We start from the raw sequence: 26477 nt of genomic DNA, 5'->3' as shown, positions 1-26477 counted from the left end.
TGGCTCTCAGGAGGAAATACAGAGTGGCAGCACAATGCAGACAGCAGCGCCATGGTGTCGTATTGATCCCTGACACAGCAGGAACAGCAGGAGATCATCTTTTCACATATGAGGAATCTGTATGTAAATTTGAGGTACTGCATTGGAAACCTTGTAATGTGCTATGTGATTGTTGGATAAACTCCCCTGAGGGTTTCTTCAGCAACTGCTGTACTGTAGCTTAAAGCAGCTAGGCCCTGCCCTGTCTGGCTGCATCGGAGGCTAGAGTTTTGCAAGCATCACAGTTGGAAAATGCTCCTATTAAAAAGGCTTAGGACAGTACTGTAGGCTTTGCAAAGTGACCTTGTGGTAACGGCCAGGAAGGAAGGCCTCTACTGTGTCCTGGGAGATGTTTTTCTCTCTGAAAGCACATCTCTTTTAAAGAGAGGAAATTAACATTCAGGCAGAAAATGCTGTCTCTGTCAGCTGACAGTGCCCAGCAAAAACTGGCTTGTAAATTAAAGCTTTTATTTGTGAAGAAGAAAACTGTTCTCAGTGCTATAAGGAAAACTGTTGTGCCACTGTCATGATGGGGAAGTTTGAATCATTTAAATAACTTGTCATTGTGTGCTGCTCTTTACAGATGTTACAAACATACCCAGCTGGTTTTTAAATCCTCACCTCCTCCAAGAGAACCTGCTAAAGATAATTATAGTGCTGTGTCAATATTGACCAGTTACCTCATCCTCAGCAGTGGGGACTTTGGAGCACTGTTAGTTTTTCTCAATGCTTCTTTGTGAAGCTGCATTTTTCTTTTGTAAGTGTTGTAAGAAGTCTTTGGAAACCAAGAGGTATTGTGTTTTTCTTGCACCAGGGCTGCTGGGAGCTTCATGAAGACAGCTACATCCCTGCCTCCTTGGATGAAGGCAATCTTTGTTAAACATCTTGGGGCTGTCTGTCTTGGTTACGTGTATGTACCATGCTTTGCAAAATGGTCCATGAGGTGGATATCCAGGCACTACTGGTACAGAAATCATAAGGAATAGTCATAATGTTATTGCACGTTTCTGGTTCAGCTGTAACAGGCAGTCACACAGGTGCTCTGTAGATGCACAGAATCTGTTGCAGCATTCATTTTACGATGTAGTTTGTCACTGGTGTTTTTCTGAAATCTTCTAACCATGACTGCTGGATTACAAATTCCTAGCTTCTTTGAGATGCCCTTTCAAGATTTTTAAAAGGCACTGTGGTTCTTACTGAACCTCACTGAAGGATGAGATTCAGAGACAAGTTCTTCTTTCCATGTAGTACCTGACGTGCGAGTAAATTTTACTCGTTTCCTTAGAACAGCTTCTGTTTGCTACTTTTATTTAAGAGGTGATGGTGGTATTTGACACCTCACAATTTTTATAAAGTAGTTGCTGCAAGGTCTTTTAGTCTAGAAAATAGCTTGTGAAATTTAATGAAACCATTCAAAAATCAGGATGGTTATTGATGAGACTGAGTCCAGAAATATCTGGGAGCGGAGGATCCATTTCTTTCTTTGTGTGGTGCGTAGGCTCAAAGTCACGCTCAGAATGTGATAGTTACTGTAAGCTTACCTGTAGCCAAGATACCTTCTCTGCATAATGAACCTCATATATACATCTGCAGGGTTCAAAGCATATGACCCTAAACTAAATGGAGCTTTTTTTGTCAGCTGTAGAAGGGTTTTATGTTCAGCCAGTCCTCCTGCTGCTGAAATCAATAGCTGAAGGTTCCTCTGGATATTAACAGGAGTAGGATGGAGCCCCAAGCAACCTACCCAAAACCCTTGAAAAGTATCTACTCTTTCAGATCCAACTACTGACTCTATTCTCAGAGACGTTTAACAACATAAAAAGGTTGCAAGAATTGTAAAAAGCCATTTCTGTGAATGACAGAAATAAAAAGAACTGGAAATAAGATTCTGTAGAAGGGGGGTGTTTCTCATTATTTGTAACCTTCATTGTTCAACCACATTTTCTTCAGAGTTCATGGAAATATTCAGTTTCACTTTATCAGGTTAAACATTTTTCAGGTAACAGTTTTGAGAGGAAGGATAGCTGAAATTCAACAGGGGGATTGCTGCTTCTCTTAACACTTGATGTTAGTCTTCCCTTGATGTGTGCATTTGCCCATGAATGTATTTTTTTTTTCTCTCTGTCTTCAGTTGTTTTGGTTAAGAACTCCTTCATGGAATCCCAATAAGAAACTCAGCGTGTGCATTCCAAGCAGAGCTGATTATTCTATCCTCTAACTAAAAATAGACATTGTGCAAGCTGGCACTGAAAAATAATGTAGTGAATAGTAGAGAGGGAGAGAAAGAACAGCTATCTTAACAGCAATGTCAGGCTGTAACTGCTGTATATTCATGCGCATCTGTGTAGATGCAGGGGAAGTGATCCTGTCTTCATAGAGAAATGTGGCTTTGGACTAAGGTCATAGAGAACTCTTGTGGGAGGAGGGGGTAAATTGCACATAACCAAGGGTCCCTAAGATTTGTTTAGGAGGATAAATTCTGAATTTTTAAGTTCTGTGTTTTGAATTTTGTGAAGAAGTCCGGGTAGCTAATTGAGGCACCACAGTTGGATGACTAAAGCTAACACCTGTAAACAATCTAATTAACATCAGTTGCTGGTAAATAAATTTTTCTTTAATGTTTTATGTTTGTGTGTTTCTAGAAACAGGACACTGAGCGCAGGTGGGGTTTTTGTTTGGTTGATTTTTTTTTTTTAGCCTGAAAGTAAACAAAAAACCCAAGTATGCTGTGGTCAGCTGAATGATACCTTTTTCTCTCAATCCTCATTCTTGTTTTTTCTCCCCTGCCCACTTTTTTTCCCTTGGTTGGTTTTTTTTTTTTGTTTTTTTTTTTTTTTCCCCCCCCCCCTTTTTTTTTTTTTTTCCCATTAACAACTTCTTTGTAGAGTGAGCCAGACCTGGAGAAAGGCCTGGAGATGAGAAAATGGGTCCTGTCAGGAATCCTAGCCAGTGAGGAAACCTACCTGAGCCACTTGGAGGCTCTGCTGTTGGTAAGTGCTGGTGGCAGATACCATTTCAAACACTGGTATTTGAATTTTCGCTGCTGCTTCCATCCAGAGTTTCCCAGAACTTCACATACCATGGGTTACAAGTTGCCGGGTGCAAAGGGTACCTGTTACTCCTCTTCTCTAGTAGGTAAAGAGAGGCTTAAAGAAAGGACTGGATATGGCACAACCAGGAAGGAGTTAGTGTGTAGTATCCAGGAGACCTATCTTTCAGTATCCTGTACTAGTTATAAGACACATTGCTGTACAGTTGGACAGAGATTAAGGAAATAGAGTGCAAAAGGATTCTAATCACACCATTAATATCCTGGGAAAATCCACCTACCGGGGCTGGTTGATCCCCATGAGAGAATTTCTTAATGTCTAGCTTTTGGGAGCTGTGTGAATGCAAATATCACTTATTAATAGGATGAAAAACAACTCTCCAGAGGGATGTGTTGTAATGTGGCAAGGGTGAACGTACTTGGTTTGCATGATAAAGATTTCCTTCATTCCTCATTTCAGCCTATGAAGCCTTTGAAAGCAGCTGCCACCACCTCTCAGCCTGTGCTGACTAGTCAGCAGATTGAGACAATATTCTTCAAAGTGCCTGAGCTCTACGAGATCCACAAAGAATTCTATGATGGGCTTTTTCCCCGAGTGCAGCAGTGGAGTCACCAGCAACGTGTAGGGGACCTCTTCCAAAAGTTGGTGAGTCAGCTACCATCACCAAAGCTTCTGTTACCTCTCATTCATCTCACAGGTACTGGTACGATTCCCTTTGGTGACTATGCATAGACCAAAGGGATGAAAGCCCGTAGCTGGGTTAGATGAGAGGCTTCTAGCTTCGCCTCACTGCAGTGAAAGGCCTACAGCAGAAGTGGCTGTTTCATTGCCTTTAATTAAAGACTCCAGCAAGCTACGCTACTAATACAAATACAATTTCACAGAAATGTTGAATCTCCAGGTGTCTGCAGTGTCGTCAAACCATTTGCTTTAGAGGAAGATGGGAGAATGGCAGTATTAAAAAGGGTACTTTTTAACACTGACAGCTAAGTGTTTCTCATTATTGCCGAGCTCCCTCACAGATACTTCCTTCTCTCTGTGGTGCTTTGCTCTATCTTGTGCCGATTTTCTCTGTTTCATGGTCATCACCTTTGGCTTTGCTTTTCTACCACCATCCTGGCCTTGATACTCCCCTTGCTGCTGTGCTGATGCAGTCAACCTGCTGCTGAGAATCTCCAGGCAACCTCAACAAAATTCTCTGAGTGCAGAACAGGACAGAGACATACACAGCATATTCCTGAGGCTGAATTAAAATTGCTGAGTTTCTGAGCCAGATGACAAATTGTTTGCATTCTAGGAGGTTCCTTTGGCCCCTTTAGCCTCTCCCCTAGCATGTGCAGAGAGCAAAGGATTAAAGGAGCTGTTTTTTCCTTTTTAGAAAAGAAAAGAATCTCTGCATTCCTGAGGTGCCTCTGATTCTCAGGGTAGGAGTGACATTCCACTGAGGGGTTTATTGGATGGGGAGTGCGCTTTACCAGGGTCACTCAATTGTTAGCAGCTGTGTAGCACAGCACCCGCCCCATCCCCTATGGAGCAGGGGGGAGATGGGCCTGGAAGATGATGTTTTCCATGCACACCAGCAGCTCAGGATCAAAATATGGGAATCTGCTTTTCACTGCCAGCATGTTTTAGCCAGGAGGGGTCAAGTTGGTGCCTTGGTGAGTAGTTCATGGTATGCAATTTCAGCAACTGGTTTAAGAAGACAAAACCACCTGCTGCTGGTTGCTGAAGCAAAGATACAGAAGGCTGCTGAAAGTGGAAGCCTCACAAACTGTATCGAAAGTGTAGTGCAGCAATGAAGATAGCACTAACTGAAGAAGACCTGAATATATTCTTTACCGCTGCTGGCTGTCAAGCAAGCTTTTACTCACCATACAGCTACTTAGGCCTTTATTTAAGACCATTTCATGCTGATGGTGATCACAGGTCTGGGAGCTAAGCCCTTCTGGCACTCTATTTTTACGTTCCCCTGATTTTTGTGCATTTGTAACAGAATTGTTGATTTTGTTGTACTAGTATTGGAAGCAAAGGAGCAAATAGCCCTAGTGCAGGAAGCTTTGAACTAGCTTAGCAGTTTCAACTTGTGGTGGTTTGGTACAGTATCAGTGGGAATTGCGAACTCTTTGCTGGATGCTAATAATTCTTGGCACGCAGTGAGAAGCAGCTAGATGGGAGAGATGGCAAGAACATCAGGCATTACAGGATGTACCTCAAATCTTTTGGAGCAGACTGTTTACTTGTGGTCATGTCATGCAATCTGATGATAAACACTGGAATCCTTGTTGTTATCCTGAGGTCCCTGGGGACATTAATTTTCTTTAATATCACACAAAACAAAGCACCGTAGATTGAAGTTATAGATAGTGCATGCAAGGAGTTTTAGAATTTCATGTGGTCTGGCACAAAGTACGATCCATTTGCAACATCAGTGACTGTTATTCCACCTTTTTCCTGTTGAAACTAAGGAAAAGAAAAAAAAGACGCTAGGCATGTGAGAGTGAAATATGCTTCTAATTTTTGGGGAATATTTTGTACGTATTTTTTATAACTAGAAAGGAAACACTTTAGAACTGTTTTTAGAAACAAAGAAATATTTGGCAAATATTATCACTGATAGTTTTCAGGAATGGAAAAAAATTTAACCAAAAGCCAATTATTTCTACCAAAGCTTGTTTAACTTTCAGTGTGTTCTTTTTAACTGAGAGAGAGAAATCTTAAACCAGTATGAAAACTGTGTGTGAGCTTTAGAACCTCAGTTTTTAATGAAAAAGATGTTTTTATGACAGCATGTTTAGAGGAGGAAAACAAAAGCTTAGAAAGACTCTTCAGGAGTAGCAGGAAACAAAAGAGCCACACAGGAATGGAGAAGCTTTAAAGCTCTGCCATGTTAGCTGGCAGAGCTAACAGACCATCCAAACCTGAATGTCATAAACCCTGCAAATGATCAGTAATTCTCACAGCAGCTTCTCCACAGAATTGTGTCCCAGTGGCAAATACAGATTTTATTCTCCACACTGCTGAGGCCAGGTCATCCCTGGCATAAGTGAGTGCAGTTTCTTTCAGCTTCAGTCAGAACCGTGTTATTTTGTATGAGGGTTGAGACTGGTTCCTAATATTTCAGTAAAATGTGCCCTAGGAAATAGCTCGCTGTTTCTTAGCCTCTGCTAGCTAAAGAGATTTGTGCAAGGAATATTCTCCTGAGAGTGGCTTTTTCTCTTCCATCATCTCTTGCACAAAGCTTCATAGAGAATGGGGAACACAATGATTTATGAGAGAGCAGGAGAGGAAAAGAGCACTGTCTGTGGGAAAGTGAGCTGCTCTGCCTGTTGCATGTCCTGGGCAGAAGTGTCAGGGAAGTTGCAGAAATAATAAGGTAAGTGCAAGGTCTTCTGGTAACAAACTTCTCTTTAATGGAGCCCTTTACAGCACTCCACCTGTTTGCTCACTACTGACCATGCACTTGCAGGCATGTTCAAGCTGCTGAGGTGTTTGCAGCACAGCCTGTGCAGCTCTGCAACACAAAACCAGCTCTGCAATCCAGACAAGCTTGGAAGCTACCCAGGGATTTCCCGAGCTAGATCTTATGTTCTCTGGCATGAATATGGCTGCAATTCCTAAGTCAGCAAACGGGATCAGTGCTAAGACTCAGTGGTAATTATGGCTTATTACTGCATTCTCAGGCCTGCTCCATCTTCTGGACCAATTGCATATTCCTTCTGCTGGAAAAACTGCCATTTTCTGTCACCCAAGTGCTGCAGTCACTGCCTTCCAAACGGATTATGCTCTGGATCTCTCTTCTGTATTTTCAGCACTCTGCTGCCCTTATAACAATGTTCACTAATGCGGATGGGGTTAATATCTGGGTTTGATTTAGTGTGTCCATCATGCAAAAGCCAACAAGTAGCTTACTGGGGTCACATTTGTGCTGTTGGGCTGAGTCATTCCTGTCTGATTCATATTTTGTGGCAAATAGCCAGCAGCTCCAGTTACATCAATGAGCCAAAATATTAATAGATACTAATCTGGCAGTTGAGAAGGGAAAAATAGATGGCAGTAATAAGGATGTGTCATTCTCGCAGGCTTCCACATCCTTCACAAACGAACTTGTTCTGCATAGATGGAACTGGGTGCATGGGAGCACCTCTGCTGGTTAAGCAAAGCTGACAGTCAGAGATGTCTTTCTGGACCTGCTCAGCATTCACTGCAATTCTTTGGCATGAAGGAATGCGACCTGATTGTTAGGTACTGAGGCTGGCCATCCCCAACTGTCTTCTTCCCCAGCATTTATTTTATTTTGTTTTGCTTCCTGCAGGCCAGCCAGCTGGGAGTGTACCGGGCCTTTGTGGATAACTATGAAGTTGCTATGGAGACAGCAGAGAAATGCTGCCAAGCCAATGCTCAATTTGCTGAAATCTCTGAGGTAATGTCATGGTATTCAGACACACAAGCCGTCTGGATCTGACTAATACCCTGCGATGTCACTCCTGTCTATCCTCCAAGTGTCTTTGCAGCCCTGACTTCTGGAGGAGTTGTGAGCTCCCGTAGACTCACCGCTTCAGCTCATGTTCTTACAGTGATTTATACTTTGGGCTAATAGAGGTTATCACATAGACAGCCTTTATGTGCTGTCCCCACCCAGGGAATCTTGTAAAAACTGGCATTGCTTTGAACTTCTCAGCTCTGTGCCACCTTCATGCATTTCTAGAAGGGAAAGCTGTATTTGAATTTGTCAAATATTTCTCTTGCTAATGATGCTGCTGACTGTGGTCACATGGCTTGCATTATGGCTGTCAGTGGAATTGCAGGCTTCACTGGCATGGAGAGGAGGAGAGGGTAGCTCTCTGTTTAAAAAGGCAAGTGTGTCAACCGTAATCTATAATAATATTCATTGGGCTGCTCCGATTTCCTCTCTTTAAGAGGAGTACCTTGTATCAAAGCATTTTGAATAGTTTTTCAGGCTTCCCAGGCCACCAGCTTTGTCTGCAGTGCATGGTCTCATTGACTGTTTGTATTGTGGTGATTATATCTTGAAGAACTCAGTTGCCAGGAAAACATGAACTTCATATGTGTGTCCTTAAGAACAAGCAGATAAATAATCAGAGCTGAACAGTACTGGGGGTGTTTATTGCTCTGAAAAAACTCCTGAGTACATTCAATATTGTGTGTCCCTTTAGATTTTTATGGTAAAGGGGTAAAATAAAACATGTTCCCTTTGTGAAATGAGGGAAGCAAGGCTTGCCTTTTGGGACCTGCTGCACTCATCAGAGTGCAAATGTTTTCTATTCTTTCCTTTCCTGAGGATTTCCATCAGGTTCTGGTCCTTTGCCTGACCACTTCTGTGCTCTAGTGGTGTCAATTCGTTCGTAAAGTAGCTTCCCCTGTGCTTACTTTTCTTTCAGTACTACAATGCATTTCATGGACTTTCCCATTTATTAATAGTGATATGTATAGGTAGTAGTATGGTAGTCCCTAGAAGACAGAATAGAGACTAAGGCACCAGGGTCCTGGGCTCTGTGCAAATGTGATCCCTCAGTTTTGCTGTTTTCTGAAGGATAATTCTGAAATCATGCTAGTATCTACTGTATTTGGAATGATGGTGATGATACTTTTGCATTTGCGTCCTGGTGAGGATTTCGGAGCTTAGCACATTAATGCATGTAGCTTCACAGTCCATGTGCAAAGAGTCACAAGCATTGTTCCTTTTCTGCCATGAGAGAGCTGACTTGTCCAAGGTCACCCAGCTCTGAGTGCAGGTATAAGGAAGTATAACCTGGGGGTACTGAATCCCAATCCTGTACTTTATTTATTGGTGGTGTAGACATGCTGTGACAATGGCTGCATCCTTATGGACATGTCTTTCTCCTGCAGGTGATTTAAAAACTCCACCATCCCTGTCGCTATAGGTGGTTCCCTGCTTTGCTCATCTCTGTTCACATGTACTCCTAAGAAAATCGCTTTATATTTGAGATGTGTGGGTGCCTGTGACGTGGCAATGGTGGATTTACCAAGAAGGAAAGCGCATTTTTCCTTCACTGACTTGAACTGTGATAGGGCTGTCCTCCATTCACACTTAGGCCCTCCCTTGGAGGAGCAGATAGTCTCTTACATTCCCATGTGATATTTCAAGGTGATTGACCATCTGCTACGTGGGTTTTCTTTTTCTTTTAGAATCTAAAGGCTAGAAGCACAAAGGAATCTAAAGATCAGACGACGAAAAATTCCTTGGAAAGTGAGTGATCCATGCAGAGGAGACTGTGGTTTGTCAGGACTGTGTGGAGGCTGTTGCCAAACCTCCACTCCCCCTTTTTCTTTTTAAATGCTGGAAGGTTATGGAGTCTCTGCTGGCTCTACCTGGGAAATCGGTTCCCTTTTGCTAAGTAGCAGAGCTCGTGCATAGTAAGCTGCATGCATGCATGGGGAAGACCCTGCCCAGCTTAAAACCTCATCAGTCCCTTTGGGCAAAACCAGGCCAACCAAAGGACTGCTGTGATTTTAAAAGAACATCTGCTACCCAGTGATAGCGCAAACGCAATCCTAGCAGTTATTGTTATATGGGTTTTGCTCTATGGTAGCATCTAGAGAACCTGGTCAAGATCAGGTTCCGTGGTGCTTGTCTCTGTGCACATAAGTAGAAGACAACCCATGTTATAAGAAGCTTCCATACTCACTAATACAAAAGCCAACCCCCTTCCTGTTTTGGCCTATTATCAGGATTTAGAAGCACTCAACATGTCATGCTGAACTCCAGAAGGAGGGATGCGCTGCCAACCTTTCAGGGACCTCCTTGGCAACTTTAAGAGTGCAAGGCCCGATTCTGACCTGTGGGACCAGGCAGGTTGCCAGGGAATTGTCAGAAGTGTGCCATGCTGCGTGCAGTTGTTCTGTACTACCTTGTGTGCTCCTCATCCACTGTCTGGCAGGGCGTGCTCACAAGTGGGCATCTGTTTGCTGTGGAGCATGTTTATTTCCTCTGTGTGTTCATGTGTGTTTATTGGCTGTGCAGCTCATTAACCTTAGAGAAGGAAATTTTCCAGTAGCTCATTAGTTAATAAACCTGTGCCTGTACATTCAGTTGCATTGGACAAGTTGCTCTGTAGGGGCTGCGTTTAGGTACCTTTTCCTTATGTTTCTGCTGCTTTTTTTTCACAGCTCTATTATACAAGCCAGTGGATCGAGTGACTCGCAGCACACTTGTCCTGCATGTAAGTATCTGAAGGGTAGTTTTCAAACTTTAGGCCCCTTTTCTATTTCCTTTGCCCTTCAAATTTTCCATGGAGCTGCAGGACTGCAAAAATAAACCTGTCATGCTGCATAAGAGCCTCTTCCCTTTATACTAAAGGGAGGGAGTCCATAGGTGGACCCTGCTACCTCTTCAGTGGTGTTACCAAGAAGTGCAGAGTATTATCCTCTTCCTCTAGAGATAAAGCCTTGCTCTAATCCATAAGAAGAAGCTGGAGCATCTTGTCCTACAGCTCTAGTTAGGGGCCTTCAGACCCTTCTGCTTTCCAATGCGGCTCATGGTTCTGTTCTTTGTTTGTGTTCCTGGTGTCAGGATTTGCTCAAGCACACTCCAGTGAGCCACCCTGATCATCCGCTCCTGCAGGATGCTCTGCGGATCTCGCAGAACTTCCTCTCCAGCATCAACGAGGAGATCACTCCTCGTCGGCAGTCCATGACCGTAAAGAAGGGGGAGGTGAGTCTTCCTGCTTTCGTTATTTTCTCAGTTTCTAAATTCTGGTGGTGCCTTTTCTGGAGAGCAGACTAGGAAGTTATGCTATTAATTCATTTGTTGCTAAGATACAGTTTATGCAGTGTCCTTGTCTCTAAAGGATGTGGTACAGCTCCTCTCTGTTTTCTGTTTGGAAAACAGTTTGGAAACCCAAAGGAAAAGTATGATTAGAGTTTTGTCCTTAGCATTGTTATAATCATTTGTCATACATAATTTCTATGATGCATATTGCTATGCACTAAATGGGTTTGTATTTTACCTGCAAACTGAAACAAAACAGGAAGCCTGGGAGGAGAAAAAGGTGAGGAAACATCAGAAATCATAAAAGATTAGGAAAAGCTGTTTTCCAGAATCTTCATTCTTGCCATAAAACTCATTTTTTGCATCCTCATTTCTAAAGAAGAATGTTGTAAATGGGACTAGGAAGCAAAACAAATGGAATGGGTTGGGAAAGCTAAGGGAGGTGATTGACTCCTAAGGGTGTAATATAGCTCTTCTCAGTTCTGCTAGGAGCTGGACTACACCCAGAAAGTTCTAAGATGTGCAGTTCCTTTATCTGCATGCAATGTTGTGCAAGGAGGGCATAAAGCTACACATCAGTAAAGGCCTGCATGCCTCAATGGGCTTGATTCATCTGCCTCGTAACTTCATTAGAAAGCAATTCAGTCCTTCCTGATGAGGAAAGGCCAGGACTGACAGAAGTATTAAGAGAGAGAAGGATGTAGGAGATTGGACAAAAGAGAGGTGCAGCTCAGATAGTATATGTGTAAGAGGAATTGTGGCAGCATGCCAGAGACACTGGCTGATCAAAAATGACCCAAATTACCCTGTGCAAAAACATCTCTTACAAAGCCCAGGAGATTGTTAAGATATCATGAACCTTCATGATGTATTCCCAAATCCTGTCAGCTAAACATGCTTGCTTTTAGCTGTTAAACTGATTTTCAGCTGACAGAGATTTGCTAGAAGCTGCAATACTGGGAATTTGGTGCACTTTCTCCTTCAAGTCTTGCTCATTGTCTCATTTTGTCAGCTGAGGAAGTCTGCAGCTGAGAGAAGAAGAGGAGGGGCTGAGCAATTGGAAGCTGAGGTAGAAGCTCAGACATCGGTCACCGGGGCCTCAGCAATAGTAGATGGCCTCATTAAAGTGGATGCTGATTGAGTCGTAGCAGAAATTGCAGACTAGAATGCCCCCTCACACGGGAGGGAGCACTTTGTGTTCTCCAGTTGTCTGTCAGCATCTCAATGAGGGATGCAGCCTTTGAAAAGTGTCATGCAGAATCCTAATGAAGTGCCAGAGCCCAGGCAGAGGGGCAGGCTCAGGAGGATCATCCTGATGATCTCTTTTTGGAGTGGTGTATTTGTCAGATCTTAGAAAGCAGGAAGGTGAGGCTTGTCAGGATTGGGCTCAGCAGGCCTGTTCACACTCTTATTGGTACTGCAGTGATTCCGTGTATATGGTGTGGGGAGGGAGGGGGGGACATGCCCAAGGAGAGGGCTGTAGGTGTGCTGGAGGGGACTGGGAACCCTCTGTGCTCTCCCTCACTGCACACAGCTTGCACTGAGCCCAGGAAAGAAAAGGACTTGCTTCTGATGCTTCCTAGAGTTTGCCTTCCACTCTGGGAATCTGATGGTGGATACCTTCTTCAGTCATTTGGCAGTAATATCCCACTTTTTTCAAAGCAATAATGCCCCAGTTGACACCACTCTGTGTCTAGAGAGTAGGTATGTTCACTCTCTGCATAGTAATCCAGAGACACAAATCTGCTTCCAGCTACTCTGTGTGAGTTAGTGATGATTGCTCCTTCCTATAAGCTACTCAGCTTGGGGTCATAGCTGGGTTTTGTTTATGCCTGTAAATCTTTCCTCTTCTACTTATCCTTTCCTCCCACTCGCCTTGTTTGTGCTTCCCCTAGGGTGACAGGACAGTGTGCAGTTTGCATCTCCTAATTGACTGCTCTCGATGCATAATGCATTTTTTATTTTAATGAATCACCAGCTTGCTTTGATGGCTTTTTTTCATTATTTGTCTTCCTCCCATTGAAATTTCCTTGGTGGAAAGGAAGGAGGGAAAACAGCCCTTTCCCCTCATGTATTGCTTAGGTGCTGATCTCCAGTTATCTTTTTTCCCCAGTCCTTGCCTTTTATGTGGAATATTTTTCCCCTTTGAGTGCATTGTGGGGAGGAGTCAAATCTCCTTTGCCAGCCTCTTGCTCCAGCTCTTTTTTTCAGGATTGCTTTGAACTGGGGAAAGCAGCCAGTTGTTAATCTCCCTAGTGACAGGCTGCTAAGGAGAGGAGTACAGGTCAGGAGAGAGTGCAGGCTCATCAGCACGGTAGTCTTCCCTTTTGAAAAAGGTGATTCCCTGCTCCAGGAGCATCGACTGTCTGACCTGCCTGCTGTCAGGTGTTCTTCCTGCACACCAGCCCCCTGGTTCTGCTTGGCTCAGTAGGCTTTTTTCTAATTCTAGACATATGCATATAAACTGAAAGTCTTCTGTGACGTGTGGACCTGGTTTAATTTGCTGGCCTGAATGAGTATTTCAGGTAGTGCAAGGAGATGGGAACGAAGGGAGTAAAACCATTCACCAGAGGGACAGAAAGGGCTACAACAGGGAAGGCAGTATTGGTGGGTTAAGCCTACGAACACATAGTTTGCTCCTTGCTGCCTGCCAGGCTGACTGTAGCTAGTCTTCTCTGCTTTGTGGTTTGGGGGTTGCGCTACGGAGGAGTCAGGAGAGCACCAGCCCCAGCCTGGCCACACAGGGGAGCCAGGAGGGCTTATGTGCTGGTTTTGGCTGGGGTAGAGTTAATTTTCTTCACAGTAGCTAGTATGGGGCTATGTTTTGGATTTGTGCTGGAAACAGTGTTGATAACTTTTTCGTTACTGCTGAGCAGTGCTGACACAGAGTCAAGGCCTTTTCTGCTTCCCACCAGCGAGCAGGCTGGGGGTACACGAGAAGCTGGGAGGGGACATGGCTGGGACAGCTGACCCCAACTGACCCAAGGGATGTTCCACACCATATGGTGTCATGCCCAGCATATAAAGTTGGGGGAGGAAGAAGGAAGGGGGAGGAATGTTCAGAGCGATGGCGTTTGTCTTCCCAAGTCACCGTTAGGCGTGACGGAGCCCTGCTTTCCTGGAGATGGCTGAACACCTGCCTGCCGATGGGAAGTAGTGGATGAATTCCTTGGTTTGCTTTGCTTGCATGCGCGGCTTTTGCTTTACCTATTAAACTGTCTTTTTCTCAACCCATGAGTTCTCTCACTTTTACCCTTCCGATTCTCTCCCCCATCCCACTGCGGGGGAGTGAGCGAGCAGCTGTGTGGGGCTTGGTTGCTAGCTGGGGTTAAACTGCGACAGCTTATCTGGGTTTTTGAGTCTGTTTCTATTCAGCCTGATCTGCTACATTCTCTTGCTCCCTTCTTTTCTTGCCATCTTTCTACTTTTGTGATTTTACTTTTTTACCTTTTTTTTTTTATGGATTATCTGCCAGTATCTACTTTGCCAACCCTCTAAATAACCAAACAAAGGCATGGAGGGAAAGGGGGTCTGAGTAGCACTGTACCTTCTGACTCTGAATGTGAGTGGTAGAGAATCTTCCACCCCTGAGGACCATGGAGCAGGCATCTTATTTGCTCACTGCTGATCATTCTTCACCACTATCCATTTGGCTTAAATAGGGAACCTGTTTAAGGTTCTACAGGGGATGGTCCCTTGGGGAAGCAGGAAAATGAATGCTTTGAGGTAAAGGATGTGCCACTATTACGTGCCAGAAGGAAGGGAGTAATAACCTTTCTAGTGTTATTAACAGAGCAGCTATATGGACTGCATGGTTTTTGTTTTCAACTAATCCTGGATGCAAATGACTGTAGAGCTTGTGTTGTCTTTCCCTGCCAGAAGTAAAGGCTTGTGTTTCCAGCTAATTCAGCTCATTCTTGTAAAGCAGGAATTAATGAAACTGCAAAAAATTGCAGAGTTCATTTGGGAGATGGTGGTTCCTTTCTTGACTGCTGCTCATCTAATGCTCTTTGCAGGATGTTCTTTCAGGGCAGTTCAGGCCAAGCTGAGCGGTGGTGGCTGCCATTCTGCCTTGCCCCTGGCTGTGCAGTCCCACCCTCTCTGAAGTGTTCGCACTGATATTTGTGTGATCCCACAGCGACATGAAGGAATGGAGCTGCCTAAAAATGAAGCCTTTTTGAGTTTTGGGTCACTTTGCTGGCTGAGTGGCTTAGTGTCTGGTCTCATCAGCACCAGTCCAGACACAAGAGGGCTGACAGGCAGTTCCTTCTGGGATCAGGCCCACTCTACTTTTGTGAGGATCAGCTTATGCTATTCTGCTTATGCTACACACACACCTTTTCCCTTGCCCTGGAGAGAAGAGGCTGCTTGGCAAGCTGCTCTACCATTTTTCTAAATGTGGTTTTAAACTGTAGTCAAAGGACTGGGTATCATCGCCTTAGGCTCCCATTTAACTTGGTAGAGACCAAGTGTGCTAGGGAAGGGAAAGGACAAAGGACGCTGGCAAGGGAGCAGAAGTACAAACTAAAGCCTTTGAAAAGCTGGGAGCTAAGCTTAGACACAGGCAGCCACGCACAGCTTGAGGCCTGGTGCCTACTGCTTCTGGAGGCCCTGGGCAGATGTTGGCAATAGAGCACTCAAAAGTGATCTTGGATGCTTCACACTGTCTTACAGCTGGAGTGAGAGCGCTCCTGGTGACAGGAGCTTTGGAAAGAAAAAAGAAAGGCTATTAAAATGCTCAAAGAGCAGCCGGTTTAGCTCCCTAGGCAGAGCATCCCTTTATTCTGCAATGCTGGTCTTGCAACACACGCGTGCACACACACACACACACACACACAAGGAATCATTTTCTTCCTACGCTCTGCAGAAAGCCAAACCACCTCTTCCTTACTGACATATGCCAATACTCATCTCCCGCTTTTACCCTCCTCCTCCTGCATCACACATGTTCCAGTCCTTCCTGGGGCTCTCACCCACACATGCTGCAGGCCTCTGCTGTCACCACATCGGATGAGCTCTTTCCTCGGCACACAAGTCAGGAGACAGCCTTTTCTACAGCTGTGGTTCTGGATGAGTAGATTTTTAAATTCCACTTTTTGTAATGTGTCTTAGACAAGCTGGTCTTCTGCCACACTTTCTGGAGTTAAACAGTACGTGACAGCAGCAGGATTTATCATATGCAAACAGCACAAAAACACTGTAGGATGAATAGATGAGCATACAGGTAGTCATGAGGTTGGTAGCAGAGGAGGGGGAGATGCTCACTGACAGAGGTAAGAGGAGGAGGACAGCAACAGGCAATCCAAAGAGGATATCCAAGCACTGAAAGATGTACAGGGAGAGCTCTTTTGTCCAAAGCACTGAGGTGGGTGCGAGAAGTAGCACATGAAAACATGCAAAGGAAAGCAGAGCCTAGAAGGGAGGCTTGGGACTTATATTGCACCAGTACAGGAGCTTTGCAAGAGCCACTGAAGGTAACAGTCAGCCCAGGCCCTGTTTGAGAGATTAAAGATGATCCTAATTCACTCCATTATGATACAAAGTAGAAGTTTTCCCCCAGGCCTCCTGGAACATCTTTCTGTGAGCTGAGCTGAGCTCCTGTGCTGGACACCTGACAGTCTTGGGGCTGTCTGTAGAAGAAAGGGGGTCACTCTGCCACTGTACTGCCACTCTGATCCTAAACTTATGTTTTCTTGGATGTTTATTTGGTGTTTCTGTAGTCTATATGTCATTTCAGGGTATTTTAGGAAACCTTTAGCACCTTTGGTAACCTTAGCAAACAGAGTGACTTTGGAAACAAGGTAGAGAGATGGTTTCCCACACATAGGCTATTGTATGTCATGTACAGCAGGATCACCCAGCGAAAAGACCTCATGTTTCAGGAGACCTTGTTTAACAGGAGGCCACCAAAGGAATAGCTGTTGCTGGCCCTGGGTGGGGGGAGTTGACCAAAGTGGGCTTTGGTTCCCAAACTGCTAGAGAAGGCCCGTGGACCTGAGGTTGCACAGGCATCTGACTGGCACAAGTCCTGTCTGAGGGGGTTGCTGGCTCCCCCAGCGTGGGGCAGGATGGGCTGACTCATGTCAGGAGGTCCAGGAAGGTGCCCTGTGCTCACTCACTGTGGGGTTTGGCAGGGATCTGGTAAGCCAGTTGGGAAATCCTTTTATTGTTTACCTCTGACCTGCTGACCCCTCCCGGCAAGATGAATCATTTGCAACAAAGGATGTGGCCCTTTGCTGGAAGCGCTCCTCCTCTGCTCCACTGATGCTGAGCAGCCTGGGGCATGCCTGTTGCGACCAGCCCTAACGAAAGTCCTGTTTTCCAGGAGAAGCTGGTAGTTAGATCTAATATCTAGCTCCACACCCTTGTGAGGAGAGATTTCCTAACTTGATCCACAAATGTTTTCTCCTGTCCTCTCCTCCCCAGATACTTGGTTGCTTTTGTGGCAGTTTATCCCTGCTGCTTGCTGAAGGGAGACCTTCCCAACTAGCTCATGAGTGAGAACATAGGAAGAATGAAAGGTCTGGGAAGCTGAGTGTTTTCCTCTGAGTGGCTGACTGGAATACATCCCTTTCACCTTTTTACTTCTGTTCCAGTCTAGCTTAGGAAATACAGCCTTGTCTTCTTCCTACCCAGCTCTCTTTCTGGGAGATCATGCTGCCAAAGACTTTTTGCTGCCTCATGGTAGCACTGTCTCATGTCAGTCACGGTATTTTGTACTCAGGACATTCTAGTAGTCCTTCACCAGCTCTCATGGGCCTCTGCCCTCCATTGCATGTGAAGAAACACATTGCTGGCCATGTTGTGGGTCTGTCTCTGCCACCAGAGACGTCTTCCCAGGATGGGGTATTGAGTCTGTGCTCTGGACTAGCCTGGGGTATTTTTCAGCTAGGAACCCTTGGCAGGGAGCTGGGCTGGGGTCTTGGTTGATCTTACACGCTGCCAGTGTCTGGCAGAGGGGGACGGAAGGCCAGGTCAGGACCGTGCCATGTCCCTGCCAGGTAGGGAAGGGACAGTGCCACATCCTGCTGGGTAGCAGAGATGAGTGAGCTGTGAGAACATCTTTACACCTATGAACAATGAGCAGAGGTTGAGCTGCCAACAAGCAGCTATTCTCATTGCCCCAGAGGAGCTGAGCTGATTTGTAGCATAATTAATATGCATCAGATCTAGAAACCTGAGATCAGGGTTTTGGCTTGCTCAGAAAATATCTTTCCCTGCTTCAGTATTGCTCCCAAATGAAATTCTTTGCAGCTGTGGAGAGTGTTTTTGCTACTGACAACATACCTCCTCATTTTTATGTATTTATTTTTAAAGCTCAATGTTTCTAGTTTCCTACCTCGGGTTTGTTCGCCAGGCAGGAGGGGGAGGCATGCACAAGTGTGCATCAGCAGCAGAGACATTAATGCAGGCAGGCGTTCTCTCCAAAACCACTGAGGAGAAGCCAGGAGGATCACGCCCACCTAAAAATAAACATTAACATATGTACAGGCCTTTCTGAGCCTGAATCACTGCTGGATACCAGATCTCCACAGACTCCTGCCCAGAGATGGTGCAACAGTCTGCTAGGGAGCAGCCTTGCTTCCTGGCACTATGGGAAAAATGCAGCTTTTGCTGCTGCTCACAGATTTCTAGGACCTTTGTGTAATGGAAGGCAGCACAAAGGTGAGATGCTGACACTCCTATGTGTGCTTTAACAGCTAGCTGTGGTGCTAATGCAGCAGCAGACAGGAAAATGCAGACTCTTAGTCCGTGTCAGGAAGTATAGGGTGCCGTAGGACAGAGTGTGGAAACACGAATTATGCCTGCAAGGGCATTTCTCTGCCTTGTGTTCCTTGCCATGATGCCTGCTGGGCTAAGGACTGATGTGGTTTGTTTTCTTTTGGACAGCCAAGATAGGAAGAATGGTAGGCGGAAGGAGAGGCAGCGTGGGGGTTTGCACTCCCACACCCTCTGCAGTAAATGTGTTCAGGGCTTAACTCATGCAGCAAACAAAACCCATGGGGCATAACCTGAGAAACTGAGGCATCAATTCTGGTTTGGATGCCCTGACCTTGCTCAGGTTAACTGCTTTCCTGTTGCATACTACTGCATAGCTGAGCACAGCTGCCTCTTGGAAATGGAGAGTTTTCATGTACACATTTCCCAGCGTGGGGATCACAGAGATACTGCAGGTTGGGAGTGAGTCGTACTGACAAGTCCCAAGCATGGGCCTGGAGAAGGCCGACAGTGAGACAGCAGGGCAAGGTGTTGGTTAGGACTGGACAGTGTTAGCAGATCTCACCTATCCCCAGCCACGGTGCTGTCTAAGCATATATGGTATGTGTAGTGTGTCGCTCACTGGTGTCAGGGGAGCATCTTCTTAGCTGGAATAGCAAGGTAATAGTACGGGTCAGGAAAAAGTACCTTAGCATACCTGTGTGGAGAAGCTGATGGTTCCTGCTTGTACTGGCTATGAAGCAAGGCAATGCTGACAGTTATACATATTGGTGGGAATAAAATTTGCCCAAAGTTGAATACCCCTGACTTCTGTTTGAAAATCAGTGGGAGATATCTATTCCAGATGTGCACTCAGAGTGCTCTTGATCCTGACATCAGAGCAGAAGGCCTGAGCGCAGAGCAGGGCTCCCTGGAACTAGAAACAGGAATAAAGGCATCAGGGTTGTGCAGCTTGGGGTTGTGCAAACCCCATTCAGGTTTGGGGAATGTTTATATGAGATATAAAAGAGATTTAAATAGGCATGGGGTGGGGGCATATCCAGATGGCCCTATTTAAACACAGGCTGATAAGGGACTACTGAGAAGTTTGCTAGACAGACATTTTGTTCAGGAATTATCCCTTAACAGCACTTGTAATAAAGAAGCAGCAATGGCATTCAGCTGTTAATGTTGACAAACTACTGTTGTGAGTGGAGGTGTTCATGGAGGTGTTCGCTCCTCTTTCTCCCTGGTGAAGTAGCTGAAGCTGAATTCAGTGGCTGGGTGAGTCCTGAGAAAAGTGGTGTTTGCTGCTCTCTGCTGGTTTGTGAGGGGATGGTGTGCTGTCAGTGATTCTGGCCCTTGGGTATGCAGAAGCTTGTTAATGACTCGCAATAAATTACACTTGGGCTCAGGAACAGGTGATGGAGACAAGCCTGAAGTCTGACACAGAACCAGATAATAAAGGAGATGCATGGCCATTTCTGCTTCTGGGAGAGAGGGCAGCAGCAGGGAGCAGAGCTTACAGCAAGGAACATTTAATAGCCTTTTTTCTTTTTTCTGAATTAGACCAATTTACTGGATTGGCTCTGGTAGGAGTCGTGTCTAAGGAATGTGATGCCCCAGTGCCAAATCTGGGGCTCACATTGCACTAACAAAAACATTATTTCTGTTTTCTCACCAGCACCGGCAGTTGCTGAAGGACAGTTTCATGGTGGAGCTGGTTGAGGGGGCTCGCAAGCTACGTCATGTCTTTCTTTTTACTGATCTGTTCCTGTGTGCCAAGCTCAAGAAGCAGATTGGAGGGTGAGGTTTTCCTTCTGGACTATGTGCTTTGCACCTCAGCTTCAGCAGAATCCTGGGTTTAGCCAGCAATTTTAGTTGAATATGCATACTCCAGACCTGGGTAACCATAATCCACAAGATGTAGTTAGACAAGGAATGATCACCAAGGTAGTACTGTCTATTATATGAGACCTTGGCCAAGTCCTGTTCCCTCAGGAAAGGTTAATTCCTCCTGCCCCTGCCCTGAGCCTTCCTAGGAAAATAAGACGTGCTGTAGCTGCTGGTATTCTGGACAAATGCCATTCATTTTTCTACTTCCCCTTTCTTTTAATAGGTGACATTCTTCACTTTCTTTTGTTACTAAGGTTATTAATTTTGGCTACAGTCAGTTAATAGTTCTGCAGAAAAATGGAAAAGGTACAATAAACAGACTATGTGTCAACCCCAAAGAGCAGCTATACAAACAGTTTTGCTGACATTTTTCACAAATGAGGGGGGGAGGAACCTTTACCAACATACCTGCCTGAAACAGGGCTTCTCTTCATTTGGTAAATGTTCTGCTCGGGGAGATTCTTCTCATCTTCTTGCCTTCCTCAAGCAAAAAGTTGTCCCTGCCCCTTTTGAAGCACATGCTTGTGAGGAATGAACCTTCAAAAGAGTGGGACATTCCCAAGAGTGGATGTTCCTGGCAGTAGAGGTGGAGAGGGAATAAATCCCATGAAACATTAAAAAAGTGAACTGGTTATCCTGGTGAAATCACTGGAGAATGGCAGTTACGAGCAGTAGTTTCTTCTGGTTGGATTACATAGAGGTTTATACATATCGGCTCACCCACCCCACTTGGCCCTCCTAGCTCTCCTAGCAGGAGAGACCTGGGTTTAGATCATAGGTAGCAGCCAGGTCAGAGGCATGGCATGGCTTTTGAACTTTGCCTCTACAGAGGCTTCAAAGGGAGAACAGGCAGGACTGAAAGGATTTGCAAAAGATAGTTGTGGTTTCTTAGGATGAAAAGAACTAGATAACAAAACAAGTTGCCTTGTTATGTGCTGTACTGGCTATTGGCCCTTCTAGGCTTTCTTGCTGGAAAGCAGCCCTTTACCAGACTTTTTCCACATGGGAGTCACAGTGAAGTTGTGCCCATTTCTGTATTTTACGCACTGTAGCGGGGAAGGGCTTGTGGGAAGGGGGAGTGGGTGTTGCCAGACACGGGTAATAGTAAAAGGTTTGGACCTTCTGTCTTTCAGAAAAAGCCAGCAATATGACTGCAAATGGTACATCCCGCTCACTGACCTTAGTTTCCAAATGGTAGATGAGTCTGAGGCAGTGCCCAATATCCCACTGGTACCTGATGAGGAACTGGATGCCATGAAGATCAAGATATCCCAGATCAAGAATGACATCCAGCGTGAAAAGGTAAAAGGGGTTGAGCACTCCGTGCCAAGTACAGACTCAGTGTCTCTGCTGAGACGAGGTGCTGATAGAAGCAGCATTCCCAGAGTTGCACATGGTTTAGCATGGGGAGTCATGCTAAAACAAACTATTCAGCAGAGGCTTGTGGTGGAGCTCTGTTATCAGTGATATCCACATGCTCTGCAGCCCATCGTTGCTCATGCTAGTGCATGGCTTGAATGATGGTGTCCTGTGAGGAGGCAGAAACAAAAAGATCCTGTAGTTGTACCCAGTAGCTCCTCTATTTGCATGGGACCGCCTGTGACTGCTATCCCTGAACATCCATGTGGAGGGCGGGGCTCTTATGCTGTGGACACGAGAAGAACTAGGAGTGTGGCATGCCAATTTCTGGCTGTTAAAGTATGATCCTGCAAGCGATTTTGGTCAGAAGTCATGTACTTCTGAATTTTTGCAGGCTCAGTTATGCTTTTGAAGCTTTTTCTGTCTTTTCCGGTGTCAAAGCACCGGCACATATGAAGAACACCACTTATGCTGACTGGACAGTCCGACACAGATATGGTGTCTCTGGCCCAGGCTTCTCTTTGCTTGCAAGACATATTTTCTCAGAGGTGTTAGACTCCAAACCTTCCTGGAACCCAAAAGAGAAATAAGAGTTTGAAAACTGAAAGCCTGCTGATGTTTAGAACAGGATATGAATAATATTGCTTGTACCATGAGAATACTATCCCCCGCACTTCAAAAGAACATGCTTCTGCCTCCCTGTCCTGGCTGGCTTTCAGAGAGGGCTTCTTGGAAAAAGTAAGATATTAGGAGGAACACTGTGTGGAAGCCTCTTGCTCACTCACAAGGTGCAGGTGTCTAAGATACGTGCTTCGGTGCATCAGTGCCAAACAATATACATGGCTGGATTTGGGACTGGGTTTTATCCCAGAAAAACCTTGGGTTTAGCTGACCTCTGTTGAAAATGGATCGGTGGGTGGTGGGTGGGAGAGAATTTTGGCAACAGAGTTCTGGGCAGCTTCTAGAGAAGTTCATTACAGTCTCCTTAGTTAAGGATGCTTGTGGAGGACCTGGCAGTGCTATGGCTGCCCAGTGACATGATGCTGCTGCAGCCTCCGGAACAGAAAGTAAAGGCTATAGCTGGGACAGTGGCCATGCACCTCTGCACCTTCGTCTGGGGCAGCTGGAATTGGGGAACAGAGCCAAGTCTGAGTGTAGAGATACTGCAGGTAACATTTTCCTGAGCCACTGGGAGCCCTGTGGATCCTGTTGACAGCATTTCTCCTGCCTGGGGCCATTTGGCTGCTCACAGAGGGAAGGGACTGTGGATCTTAAAATGTCTGTCGGTGTAAATGGGGGCAGACGTCGGAGAATGACATGTCCTCTGTCTCCCTTTCTCCCCCACTCTTCAGAGGGCCAATAAAGGCAGCAAGGTCATTGAGCGGTTGAAAAAGAAGCTCTCAGAGCAGGAATCCCTTCTACTGCTGATGTCTCCCAACATGGCCTTCCGGGTACACAATCGCAATGGCAAGGTGAGTGGCTCTTCTGTGTACAAGAAGGAGGTCAAGGGTGGTGGGTATGTGTTTGTATATGCTGTTGTACAAAGTGGTCTTCATGCCCTCTACTGTCTGGCCTGAAGGCACTTTTGAAGCAGCAGACACCTAACCCTTGCTACACAAACGGTTATGATGACATCTTGTAAGGCTATGATTAATTTGTATGCAACATTGGCATTTAAAAAGTAACATTAGAAATTAATCCACTACCTCAGCACCTGCCCTGGCAGAGCAATAGGAATGGCTCTTTTCACCTAAGATAAAGCTCTGCAGCAGCTGCCTTCTAGAATTCCTTTCAAATTCAAGGCTTGGTACACTCAGGGCTGTCTCCTCAGGACTGTATGCTGTGCTTGGCACCAAGGATGCTGAATGGTTGTGAATAATCTCCTTTAGCGCTGTCGGATGCTCAATGTGCCAGAGGTATCCCCTGCTCTGGCAGTGCTGTAACTTGTCACTGTGGCCTTTCCATGCACATGATAAAGGATTCTTACAAGATCCTGTTACTACTCAGTGAAAATTCACAAGCTGGTCACTGCTTCCTCAGCTTGCATCAGTGCCTAGGCCTGTGGTAGAGGCTTTTGGGTTTCCTGGTGCAACTGTTGTGAGGAATAGCACAGAGCTGCCATGGGACCTCATGCTGCCAGGGACACAGCTGCTGTTTGCAGGGTGAAGCTCTATGAAAGCTCTGACTGCAGGAGTCCATGTTGGTACCACTGGCACATTGCTGAGAGGGCGCGTTGCCAGAGTCCTGCCTGTCACTGACAAAGCTGTGACGTAGGGCAACTGGCAGGAGTACTAGAAGGACAGTGTATCCAACAATTTCCACTGGAGGAGGGTGGGACAGGCCTGTTCTCAGCAGTCGGTCAGACTAATGCATACCCTGTTTTCTTCTGTTTTCCTGGGTAGAGTTACACGTTCCTCATTTCATCGGACTATGAAAGGGCAGAGTGGAGGGAGAACATCCGGGAGCAGCAGAAGAAATGTGAGTGTCCCTCAGCTGGGCATTGGTACAAATACTGTGATCTTATTAGAGAGCAGGATTCCAGAGGATGAGGTGTGGGGCAGGGTTCCAGGCAAAAAGACAGATGTGCATTGAAATCCACAGCACAACATGGATGTCTTCTGTCTCTGCACATCTGAGCCTGTCTGGGGGACTTTTGTTTGCAGTAACATGTAGGGAATGTGTAGGGAGAGCACTTAGTAAGTCTGTGGAGAGATTCTCCCATTTACCCTAGAGATCAGAGCTCTGTGCAGTTCCAGGTAGAGGGAACAGCTGCACCCTTTTACCTGGCTCCAGTCCAAAGAAACTTACTTTTTTGGCATGGGTGTTTTTTGGCTTTGCACGAAAATAAGAGCTCCCCCTTGTTTCCTGTGAACCATCCTGAGACTCTTTACTCCAAAGAGCAACTAAATATGCCCTCAGTAGAACTGGGCTGCAGCAGCAGTACAGACCTGAGCACCATGGTACTGTTGCTGAGCATTGCCCAGGGAGCAATGGTCCTATGTATGCCCAGAATGAGGGAGCATGCATCTAGCCTCTGCTTTGAATTTTAATTCCTCCCTCTTTGAATCTTCTTGGCAGGCTTTAAAAGCTTCTCACTTACATCGGTGGAGCTCCAAATGCTGACAAACTCCTGTGTGAAGCTTCAGACTGTCCACAACATTCCCCTCACTATCAATAAGGAAGGTAAGACCTTTGGTTTATGCTTTCACATGGTGCAGCTGCACTGAAAACCTGCCTGTGCCTGCCTTTGTTCATTTCCCCTAGAACTGCTCTTATTGTTTCTTTTTGCTACAGGCTTCAACCTGGTGATGAGTTACAAACTGGGAGTTCCTTTAAAGCAAAAGCTGAGACCATATGTACCCAGCTTGTGCAGTTTAGTTGAAGTAGATGATAGTGTACAAAAAGAGAGCAGCAGGAACAAGAACAATCTGTCATCCCAATGTTACTTGCTGCAACAATAAAAATACAAGCTCCAAATTATATGACTGCATCTAAATTAGTAAAATATTCCTGGACATCCTCCAGAATATATCCATTGACTATTAAATGGTCTTTACCTGCAGCCATCATGCCAGAGATTGGAGTGCCTGTTGGAGTCCTAGCCTGGGACAACTTTGAACTATGCCTGGGAATCCTTTGGAAGAACGTTAGTTGACCAAAATTGTGTCGGAGACCATCCTAAATTACTGTTTAATCTGCTAGTATAGACTTAGCCTCTATATTTTACTCTTGCTCCTTTGAATTTCTTCCATGCTGTCTTGCTGACCCTAGAAATGTCATTGTAAAAGCCACACGTTGCCAGAAGGTATTACAGGTGAAACCGACACTGAACCTGGAACAGTCTCTTCTTTTGCTGAAATGGCTAGATTACATGCTCCTGCTATCCTTTTTAGGGATAGTTTACCCTCTGCTCATTAACCTGTGTAATATCAGTCTCATCACTCTGTCTTTCACTCTTGTCTCCTCTGTGAACATGACAAAATTCATTGGGTTTTTTGTACAGATGATGAATCCCCAGGTCTCTATGGATTCCTGAATGTCATTGTCCACTCTGCCACAGGATTCAAGCAAAGTTCAAGTGAGTTGCAGTTCTGTAATACACAGAGGTATTGGTCGGGGTTAGATAATGCAGGTGCTGTGACAGCTGGGCATGGACTGGTTTAGGATTGCAGCATCTGAGATGATGGTGAGGAGGAGAGGTGATTTGGGGAACTGGAAGTGAAATCGGGGCATTGGTGTAAATTTAGGGGAATGCAATTTTTTAATGCTACTATTAACTCAGAAAGATAAGGATCAAGCATGCAGCATTATTTTTTAGGCCTAGTCTGTTGGTATTTTTTTTTAAGCAGCGTTTGCTAATTACCCAACAGTTTCAGATACAAGTCAGCCCTTATCCTGAATTCTTTCAACTGTATTTTGTTTTGCAACAAAAGAATGGGAAGCATTCTCTGACATCCAGAATTTTTAGTGTGAAGAAAGAGGTGTTAAAACTCAGGGGAGTGATTTGACAGAAGGATCAAAAAAGGTGAAAAAATAGAGGAAAGGGGACACCTGTAGAAATAAACATGCTTCTCAGCCATTGATGAGGATAATCTAGGAAAAGTGGCAAAGCTTACCTAGCCATGTGGCTGGGGATCCTGTTCTTGTCTAAGCTGCGTGTGCAGCCTCAGGAGGAAAGGAGTGAA

At 45.3% G+C, this 26477-nt stretch overlaps 1 protein-coding gene across 2 annotated transcripts in view; it reads left to right on the top strand.

Moving 5' to 3' along the window:
- The window catches only part of BCR (breakpoint cluster region), a 100773-nt gene that overhangs the window by 58413 nt on the left and 15883 nt on the right, over nucleotides 1-26477 (top strand). For both annotated transcript variants that reach the window (XM_009330777.1, XM_009330778.1), the window contains exons 3-14: nucleotides 2925-3029; nucleotides 3549-3734; nucleotides 7402-7509; nucleotides 9258-9318; nucleotides 10239-10291; nucleotides 10642-10782; nucleotides 20222-20343; nucleotides 21567-21735; nucleotides 23145-23264; nucleotides 24195-24270; nucleotides 24871-24975; nucleotides 25796-25870. In XM_009330777.1, coding sequence (XP_009329052.1) covers nucleotides 2925-3029; nucleotides 3549-3734; nucleotides 7402-7509; nucleotides 9258-9318; nucleotides 10239-10291; nucleotides 10642-10782; nucleotides 20222-20343; nucleotides 21567-21735; nucleotides 23145-23264; nucleotides 24195-24270; nucleotides 24871-24975; nucleotides 25796-25870 — 1321 coding nt within the window. The remainder of the gene's footprint in view (nucleotides 1-2924; nucleotides 3030-3548; nucleotides 3735-7401; nucleotides 7510-9257; nucleotides 9319-10238; nucleotides 10292-10641; nucleotides 10783-20221; nucleotides 20344-21566; nucleotides 21736-23144; nucleotides 23265-24194; nucleotides 24271-24870; nucleotides 24976-25795; nucleotides 25871-26477) is intronic.

The sequence above is a fragment of the Pygoscelis adeliae genome, unplaced genomic scaffold (genome assembly GCF_000699105.1).
Source record: "Pygoscelis adeliae isolate BGI_AS28 unplaced genomic scaffold, ASM69910v1 Scaffold358, whole genome shotgun sequence".
Taxonomy (NCBI): Eukaryota; Metazoa; Chordata; class Aves; order Sphenisciformes; family Spheniscidae; genus Pygoscelis; species Pygoscelis adeliae.
Note: the sequence above shows the minus strand (reverse complement) of the source record. Positions and strands in the feature narration are given on the sequence as shown.